This window comes from Chrysochloris asiatica, unplaced genomic scaffold (genome assembly GCF_000296735.1).
Source record: "Chrysochloris asiatica unplaced genomic scaffold, ChrAsi1.0 scaffold00082, whole genome shotgun sequence".
Classification (NCBI taxonomy): domain Eukaryota; kingdom Metazoa; phylum Chordata; class Mammalia; order Afrosoricida; family Chrysochloridae; genus Chrysochloris; species Chrysochloris asiatica.
In genome coordinates, this window is record NW_006408600.1 from 98,116 (window position 1) to 108,106 (window position 9,991).

At 38.5% G+C, this 9,991-nt stretch overlaps 1 protein-coding gene across 2 annotated transcripts; it reads left to right on the forward strand.

The window, feature by feature from the left end:
- Positions 1–401: 401 nt before the first annotated feature.
- On the forward strand, positions 402–8,103 carry ESM1 (endothelial cell-specific molecule 1). Of its 2 annotated transcripts, XM_006865736.1 has the most exons (3): positions 402–702; positions 4,193–4,345; positions 8,003–8,103. In XM_006865736.1, the coding sequence occupies exons 1-3, from the start codon at positions 402–404 to the stop codon at positions 8,101–8,103; spliced, it is 555 nt and encodes a 184-aa protein (XP_006865798.1). The 2 variants fall into 2 exon arrangements, with proteins under 2 accessions (XP_006865798.1, XP_006865799.1); XM_006865737.1 differs by lacking the exon at positions 4,193–4,345.
- Positions 8,104–9,991: the final 1,888 nt, after the last annotated feature.

Below are 9,991 nucleotides of genomic sequence, written 5' to 3' on the forward strand. Positions count from 1 at the left end.
TTCCTGTCCTGCAGGAGGATCTGAAACCTTCTTTATTCCCTCTTCACAGACGTCCTTGAGCCCTCCAGACGGATGTAAGAGAGTTTTTCAGTCCTCATGCAAAACAACCATCTAAACATAACAGATGACATCAGCTTGGGCTTTTCAATTCCTGGATGGCAGCAGTGTGTTAATCCAGCCTTCATCCTGGATTTCATAAACTAAAACAAGAGAGCCTGGCAGGAGGACAGCGCTGCTGCTGGGTTGAGGAAATTGATGACGGGGAAGCATGCGGGCAACCCAGTGTATAAAACTCCTAAACGTGTAGGCAGAGGCTCAGCTACCACGTTGGAAGCTGGACAGCTGCGACCCATCAGTGGAGACCACGACGCAGGAAGCCGAGCTTGAGCCGGCTGGGAGACATGAAGAGCCTCTTGCTGCTGGCTGCTCTCCTAGTACCTGCGCACCTGGGGAAGGCCTGGAGCACCAAGTATGCGGTGGATTGCCCCGAACACTGTGACAGTAACCAGTGCAAAAGCAGCCTGCGCTGCAAGAGGACTGTGCTCGATGATTGTGGCTGCTGTCGCGTGTGTGCCGCAGGGCGGGGTGAAACTTGCTACCGCACAGTCTCGGGCATGGATGGCGTCAAGTGTGGCCCGGGACTAAGGTGTCAGTTTTACAGTGAGGAGGATGATTTTGGTGACGAGTTTGGTATCTGCAAAGGTAAAGAGTGATTCCTTGCTTCTCCCCGCCCAGGGTCAACTGAGGGTTTTTAGCCAGCTTGGGAGGTAAAGAGGCTTTCCTCCTAATACTAAAAGGAAAAAAGCACCTGGGTTATTGACCCAACACACAGGTGTTGTCGGAGGCAGAGAGAGAAGATAATGGCAGGTAGAAGCATAAACCAGATGCAGCGAAGCACACACACAGAGAAGGCATCTCACTCATAATGCTTAGGATATTTAAGGGGGAAAACCCAAAAGGCCTCAGAGTGGAAGACTGTGCTGCCACCTTTTCTGGAAACTTTAAAAACTTGACAGGTAATCTGTTGTGGATGGTGGAGGTGCCATCTCCACTGCCAGACAGTGATTATAGAAGTCTTCACTAGATAACCTCTTGGAATGGTTTCTAGCCCTGGGGTTTAGTGATTCTTTGATCATGAAAGGGTTCAAAAGGTGGAGGGCATCACTCAAAGTCAGATACTTCTGATGGATACTAATGCACTTTATGAAATAGAATGGGCTTAAGATAGCTGAAGAAATAACTCACATTCTTGAAAGAGGGTACCCTGAATTATAAAACAGACCTCATTCCCTTGATAAAGGGTTTGATCATCTAGAAAAGAACAGCAGATGGGCGTAAGGCAAGCCAAAATAACAGTAAGGGAAAAGAAAAATCAGAAGTCTGCAAAGGATTGAGGATGACAGAGGATGGCAGTCTTGTAGACACAGAAGAACTTCATTAATTGAAATTAAAACTAAATAACATAGTTATGAATTTGTAGAATTTATTTTATAATTAGTTACTGTTGTTTAAAATGTATAGAATTAACATGATTTTAGATCACTATGTATATGGATACCTACTAAGCTCATCACTAAGCGATATTAAGATGCAACACATGTTCTTTAGCCCCATTCATCAGTTATATAATTCAAAGAAGCTTTTAAAAGGATTGAGAAATTTGAGAAGTAGTTATATTTTAGGTATTTAGTACAATTATATTCTTTTATGAATGATAATCAACCTTTATTGAACTGATCTCATTATCTTTTCTATCTTTAAGGCAAACAATGTATAAATTAATCACCTTTTAACCCATAAAACATGCTAAAGTTTAGGAAAGAAATGTTTGAACTATTAAGAGAGAACTTATTTATTTTTTTATAACCAGTTTTTCTTTATAACCAAAAAAAGGTATAATACTGATGAAACATTTTTTTAATATTGATGAAATGTTTCTTTTTTTGCTTTTTATAAGTTGAGTTGAAGGTTTACAGAGTAGATCATCAGTTTGACATTCTATAGATCATGTACTTCATTTCAACAATTGCAATCACCTCAATGTAACATCACTTATCCCACTTTCTCCTGGTGATTCTTGTGAAACATTCTCTTTTGGTGAAGATGCACACACACACACACAAACACACACACATATATATATATTTACAACTGACTGGAATCTGTAGTTTCTGCAAATTGCAGGGTTTATCAGCCAAGAAAACTAATTTACATACAGAATATAGGGAGGAAGTGGCTAACACAATCATGCTTATGATCTAAGCAAGAACATATAGTGGATTGCTTTTCCTTGGCATAAAAATTTCACTGAATATGTACAATCACTCTGAGTAAAGAATCAAGCTGTAAGGCATCTGGAGTCTTTAGCTGTCTGATACTCCATACTCTACTGAGGTAGATGTTAATGAGACAACTTTTTAAAAATTTTTAGGCTTGCTCTTTTCCCAAGTCCTTCAGATTGCACACGGACCTGGTTTTGAACACTTTTCCCCCCCCTCTGCTATAAAAAATAAGGGGTCCTGGTGAGGCACTGTGGGTTAATGTGCCAGACTGCAAGGTCATTTGAATTGCAAGGTCGGTGGTTCACACTCACCAGCTGCTCCTTGGAAACCCTATACAGGGTCGCTATGGGTCACAACTGACTCGATGGCACTTAACAGCATCATGTGATCACCTCAGCACCTCTAGATGGGGATCTTCTGTTTTGCTGGAGGCAAATTCCCTTCATCAGCTTTTTGTACTGTAAACTCACATGGTAAATGTCTACTTCAGCTGCATAGCCGGATGTTCTCTAAATATCCAGATGCTTCGCCTTGTGTTACCTAGACCACAAGCAACCAGATAACACCTGTATTAATCGGTTACTATATGCATATCATTGAGGAGTATATCAGGTGATACGATACAAACAAATTGGGAATTTGAATAACATTTTTGTTTTCAGTATCGTGAGCACCACTGTAGACACAGTCAAATCCCAGTCCTAGGTTCTTTTCTGAAAGAAACTTTTTGAAGATTCCTTCCAAGGACTAGTCTTCCCAACAGAGGGGAAGATGTTTGAAATCTAAAGGTTGCTGAAAAGGTCAATCCTAAATCTCTTAAAAAATACAGCTCCTTATCATCTATCTTGATCATTTAGTGGAATACTAGATTGCTAAAGACTCCATACAGCTTATCTCTCTACCCATATTTGATTGAACATTCTCAAAGATATTTTCATGCCAAGAAAATAGACATTCTACATCTATCCTTCTTGGTGCTTAGAGATTGATTAATCTACTGAGATGTCATTTATGCTGTAATAACTATGCATTTTAAATAAACAAATCTGTCCTCTTTAAAGGATTCCTGGTTGCATAGTGGAATATATGTTGAACTGCTAACTGCAAGATCAGCAGTTCGAATTCACCAGCCACTTTGTGGGAGAGAGATGAAACTTTCTTTTCCAGTAAAGATTTGCAGCTTCAGAAACCCTATACAGGTTGTTATATGTTGGGGCCAACTTGACAGCATTAAGCAGCAGTATTTTAATTCAGTATGTTTTAGTCCAAGTATAAACACATCGGGACTCTCAAAGCTGCTAGTTTGGAGTAGGTATACAAATAGTTACTTACCCAGCTTTCTTGTTCACTTAATGTTGCATCTTAGCTTTGCAGAGGGTTTTACTAGTGAATCTTCCTAACAACTGGGGAAGATAATTTGAACAGCAGTTTGACAGGTACAGAATTTACAAAGAGTAGGAGTGGATCTCTAGCAGACCGATTACACCATATAATTAATTGGTAAGATGGAAGTGTTCTTAGCCTTGGCTAGTGTGAAGAACCTCCCTATGCATTTAAAATACTACATCAGCTCTGTATGCAGTGAATTCAAAGGCAGCAACACGTCTTTAAATTCTTTGAGGTGCTGATGGATATGTTATGAGCATATAACAAGGGGCCTGGTTATGAGCAACTGTCTTCAACTAAACTTCCTAGCAAGACATTAAAGCCGTTTCTCTGTCCATTATCTGGTTTTAGTGTTCGGGTGTCTTAAGATATGACGTTTTGTGATTTAAAGTTTCAATTTTCATAGCGTGAGCTTTTTGAGACAGTCAAGAGATTTGTTCAACTTCTAAACCCGGGCATATCGGAGAAGTTAGGACAGGGGCTTATGCACACCAACCCTCCTGTTACCCTTTTCTTGCCCTCAGACTGCCCCTACGGCACCTTCGGGATTGAATGCAAAGAGAGCTGTAGCTGTCAATCCGGCATATGTGACAGGGTGACCGGAAAATGCCTCAAATTCCCCTTCTTCCAATATTCAGTAGCCAAGACTTCCAGCAGGGGATTTGCTTCTCACACAGGTAAGAATTGATTCTGATATAATCCTTTGTGCCATAATCTCAGTTTGAATAACATGAAGAGTTATCAGTAAGAACTGTTGTTAGGTGCCATAGACAGAGTAGAACTATACCATAGGATTTTCAAGACTGAAATCATTATGGCGCAGATCACCAAGTCTTTCTCCTATGGAGCCACTGGTGGGTTCAAATTCCCGGCCTTTCAGCTAGCAGATAAGCACTTAACCATTGTGTCACCAAGGCTCCTTGTGAGTAGAATAAAATGTTGATTAGATGATTTTGTTTTTTCAATTTTACTCAAGGGAAAGATGGGTGGTTATTTGGGTTTGTTGTTATTGATGTTTTTAAGAAGATCCCGTTAATAATTTTGAGGGTATCTTTACCTAAAGTTTACCCATTTTATATGAGGGATGTTGTTGTTCTTACGTGCTGTTGAGTTGGTTCTGATTCATAGCGACCCAGTGTAGAGTTTCTGAGGAGCAGCTGGGGGGTTTGAACTGTCAACCTGTGGTTTGCAGTCCAGTGCTGATCCTAGAGTGCCACACCAGGAATCCCATATGAGGGATAAATATAACTAGTTATTAAAGAAACTGTAATGAAAAAATATCCAACTGAGATACACAAAGTTCTTTAAATCTTCAGTGATCTGTTTTATATACTTTGAAGACAAAGCTACTTCTCTCCCAACATTACAAAGAAAAAGTACTCTGAGTAATATTAGATAAGGCTTAAGAACCAAGTTAGAAAATATAGAACATTTTTTTCTTTTTAAAACCAAATGGAGACAATTTAATGGAATCATTCCAAACATGCATTTTTATGGAGAGGGTGAAAGAGATAATATTTGTGGTAGAAATTTGGGAAATGAACATGATTATAATAATACAGTGTGGTGCTGGAGGATCAGCACTGGACTGAGAACCACAAGGTCAGTGGTTCAAACCCACCAGCTGCTCCTTGGAATCCCTAAACAAGATTGCTGTAAGTTGGAACTGACTTGACGGCACTTAACAGTAAAAAACAACAACAACAACAGCTTCTTGTTAGTCCATCTGTATACAGGTGGTTGTTATGTGTTGTTAAGTGCTGTTCAGTCAGTTCTGACTCATAGTGACTCTGTATAGGGTTTCCAAGGAGCCAGCAACTGATGAGTTTGAACATAAGTGATAAGAGTGTGAGAAATACATAGCTTGTAGGAGGATTTGGAGAGGCACATATTTGGTTATCTGGTTGAATAAAGGGCCAGTTCAATGAAGCACCATTAAACTGAAAATGTTGTTGTGTTGTTGTTATGAGCCCTTGAGTTGGTTCCAACTCATAGCGACCCTGTATAGGGTTTCCAAGGACCCACTGGTGAATTTGAACTGCCAACAGCATGGTATCAGGAATCCAAGTTGAAAATAGGTCATTTTATTTGTAGCCACAAGAACTTCTAGTATTAACAAATGACACTTTCTTTCCTGAGCTGCAAATCATGGATAACCTGAATGCATATTATTTATTAACCTCATCTGTTGTGTTTCAGATTAATTTTGATCTAAAATGTTTAGCAAATGTGCTCATTTCTCCATCTTTACCACCTTCCTGGAGAGCGTGGTGGCTCTGGATAAACACTGGACTGGAAACCACAAGGTTGGTGGTTTGAGCACACCAGCTGCTCCACAGGAGAAAGATGAAGCTTTCTGTTCCCACAAAGATTTACAGCCTCAGAAACACTACACAGGGTCGCTAGAGTCAGAACAAACTTGATGCCAATTGACAACAACAACCTCCTTCCTACAGATGGGTACAATGAAACATATTAAAATAAGGGGAAATAGTGTGTATGTGACTGATTTAACTATGGCCAGCTGCTCCTTGGAAACTCTATACAGGGTCACTATGGGTCAGAATCGACTCGACAGCACTTAACAACAACAACAAGCCCTTCCTTAAACATTAATGTCAAATGAAGACATCTTTTTATCTAATAGATGGGTATCTTTGTGAATATTTGTGAATGGAGATATTATAAACATTTTAAGTATTTATGATTTGATTCTATAGTCACTGAAAAGCAAAATAAAAAATGCACTGGATTTCATAAGACCTGGAATTTTTATTATTATTGTGGTAAAATTCATATAATAAAAGTAACCATTTTAAGTAATCAGTTTGGTGACATTAAGTATGTTCACTGTGCTGTACCACCACCCACCTCTACCTGGTTCTAGATAATTTTCGTTGCCTTAAAATAAATCCTCATATCTGTTTAGCAGTGACTTCCTATCATCTCCTCCTTCGAGCACCGACCCCACTGCCTCGGAATCAGTCTGACTTATAGCAACCCAGTGTTTCCTCTTGGCCTCTGCTCTATGGGCTTGCCCTGCAGTCTCTTTCCTCCAGCGTGTAACCCTCTCGCATCTGCTTGCAGATTTTGCAAACATCTCCACTACTATATGATGCTTTGGGAACAGAATTGTATCTGGAATAAGTTACATTATAAATGACACAAAAACATTTCTGTATCAAAATTAGGTATCAAGATCCTTACTAGAAACATATGGAAAAACAATTTGCTTTTTCCCTTCTCTGGCCTACAAAGTTTCCTTTCTTCAGCAATAAAAAGTGATACCAACAGAATCTTTGTCAACCTTAATGAGGTTTTGAATGGAGAGCAGAGTACCTATCTCAAGGAGAGGCTTCCCAGGAGACCCCATGCTCAGCTGTTTTCCCTGAGGCTTTCTAGGGTTTATGCGCTGCAGTTTACAGGAGGGGACTTGGCTGTCTCCATACTGCTGCTGTAGGCTTCGCATCACCTCTGCATAGACCTGTTTGGGAGCAGCCCTTGAGAGCAGGTTAAATGGCTCCAAAACTTACCAGCATAGGAATTCCTGGAGGTCTCTTTTATATCCTGATTGTATGAGGTTGTCTTTTCCAACATTCTAGTTGTTAACTACATTCTTGTACAGTGGGCTATCCCTGGAATGTTTTGAGAATTTATATGCCCTTGTGCGAATCTTACAACAACTGATTTCAGGGTGTGCACTGCTACAGAAATCATGCTTCACTACTCTTGGAAGCAAAACACGCCATCATTTTAGGAAAAACAAAAAGATACATAATATGAACTTTTATTTAGAGACAAGTGTCTTTATATAAATTCTGCTCTTTAATCTGTCTTCTGCTTTTTGGGGCTATGTTAATAAAATAATCCTTTACCCATATCATTTACTGTAAAAATATTACATAGACATCTTACAACATTTTCTCATTAAAGAAACACTCACTGAACATCTGCTATATTCCAGGCACTGTTGTAAGTGCTGGCAATATAGCAGTGGACAAAATAAAGTCCCTATCTTCCTGGAGCTGATACCCTAGTGGTAGACAGAGTATACTGAGAAAACAAACACACAAAACAAAACAAAAAAACCTGTAACAAATACTTGCATAAGATAAAGTGAGGTGGTGGTAGGTGTATGAAAATAACAATTTCAAGGGGATTCTTAGAAGCAAGTTGCTAATTTCGATGGAGTGGTGAATATAGCACAGAATCCTTAGATATATTAAACTGAAGATTTCATCATGTATTCCAGTGGAAAACAAAAGCAAGGCAAAGTTTGCGTGATCTTTGAGTTCTCAACATTTGAGCATGATTTATATTTCTTTTAATTTCAGAGCATGACATGGCATCTGGAGATGGCAATGCTGTGAGGGAAGAAATTGTGAAAGAGAATGCTGCCCGGTCTCCTGTAATGAAATGGTTAAACCCACGTTGATACTGGTGGGACATTGAAGTGAAAGATTTAATGTAATGAATGTTCAACACAGGCGATATTTAGGAGCTGTCTAGATTATACAATATGGACATGTGATTTTTTTGGAGACTGATTGCAATTCAGGATGGGTCCAGGAAAAAAATACCAAAAACAGGGCTACTTGCAATCTGTAAAATGCATATGACTATACACGTCTAGATATTTGTTAGCTATTTAAATGCTGAACATAATACATTTGTTAAGAGTGTGTATAGTAATATTAAGGAACTACAAATACGGTTTAGATCATGTTTATGTGGAGGTAGGTCAGTTGAAGAGAAATCTAGACAAAGCTGAAGACCACAGTGAACCTGTGACTTCTTTGAATGGGATGTAAATTAATGTTGGGATGGAGGATGGAGGGAAAGTTAGGAACAAGGGAAGTAGGATTAAGAACAGGTGAGTGCAGCATTTCTCTCTTCCTTGTGGCAGTTTCAATAGAATTTAAGTATACTTATTTAGTTTGGGAAAAGTTAAAACAACCAGAAAATCCCTGAAGGAATTGGGATGTTTGAAACTTGTAGGAATTTGAGTACTAGCCTTAAACTGAGGCTGATTTCAAAGGGCTGCTAATGTTACCCCCAGGCCACATGTATCTGATAAATGATTCTGTGGCAGGGGCAAACATACTTCCGTACATAGTTTTAAAGAATGCAACCTTAGAAGTACAGTTAGGAAGTATTTTGCCCATTTGGGGGAGGTGCAAGGTTAAATATTTATATATTTTTGTAAAAAGAAATTTTTACTATGAGTCATCCTCCAATGCCTGTATGTATCGTCCTCGTGAGGAAATGAACATAATACTATGTTTAAAATGGTTAGAATAAAGGTGTAATGCTATAAAGTTGTCAAGCATTAGCGACATTGTAAATGTATTATTAATAATTATATTAACAGTAATAAGCATAAGCAAAACCTAGAAAAATTCAGACACTATGGATTTATAAATTGTCAGAAATAAACAACAGAGAGAATCTATTTAAAAGTAGATGGATGTAGTAATGTAGGAGTTTTATATTTAAAGATAACTAACTGAAGAGTCAATGCAGGAAGCATGTCGGCTTTAAGATATGGTTCATTCTTACTCTGTTTTTCTTTCAAGTGTAAGTTGAGTGAGGGATACATTTGGAAGGATATTAGCACAAATAAGACTGTTGTAATAAATGTCTTTAGGAAATTTTGTTAGAAGTACTTTATTTGGAATGGAGAACTTATTTAAGAATTATTTCACTGTTTACTTATATTTTATTCTAAACATTTGTCATCAGAGTTGTGAATATGAATGTGAAAGGGTCTTTGAATATAAACTGACTAAACTGTTATGTTTTGTTTTTAAAGGACAAGTTTATTACTGTTCAATAAAAAACAAGACACAGATGTTCTGAGTCTATTCATGATTTTAAGTTGCTTTAATGATTCATTCAAATGGATTTAATATCCCTTTATATTAAAAGACAGACTCTTTAGTCAGCTAAAGATAAAGCATGCAGTATGCTACAAATAAGCTTCTTTTACCAAAACAGGAGGCTAGAATCCTTATTTTTTTGCCTTAGAATTTTGGCCTGTTGTTGTTGTTAAGTGCCGTTGAGTCGGTTCCGACCTATAGCAACCCTGTACAGCGGTTCCGAGGCAGTAAATCTTTATGGGAGCAGAAAGCCTCATCTTTTTCCCGCAGAGCAGCTGGTAGTTTCGAACTGCTGACCTTGCGGTTTGCAGCCCGATTCGTAACCACTACGCTACCAGAATTTTGGTCTACTTGTTCCTTAAAACTTTAAAAGAAGTTATTGGTTATTGTTACTTGTTACTGAGTCAGTTCTGACTCACGGAGACCTTATGCATAACAGAACAA

Coding starts and splice junctions, on each gene's coding strand:
- ESM1 (XM_006865736.1), top strand. CDS start 402: ATGAAGAGCCTCTTGCTGCTGGCTGCTCTCCTAGTACCTGCGCACCTG. Junction 703..4,192: donor CGAGTTTGGTATCTGCAAAG/GTAAAGAGTGAT, acceptor TCTTGCCCTCAG/ACTGCCCCTACGGCACCTTC. Junction 4,346..8,002: donor GGGATTTGCTTCTCACACAG/GTAAGAATTGAT, acceptor TTTTAATTTCAG/AGCATGACATGGCATCTGGA.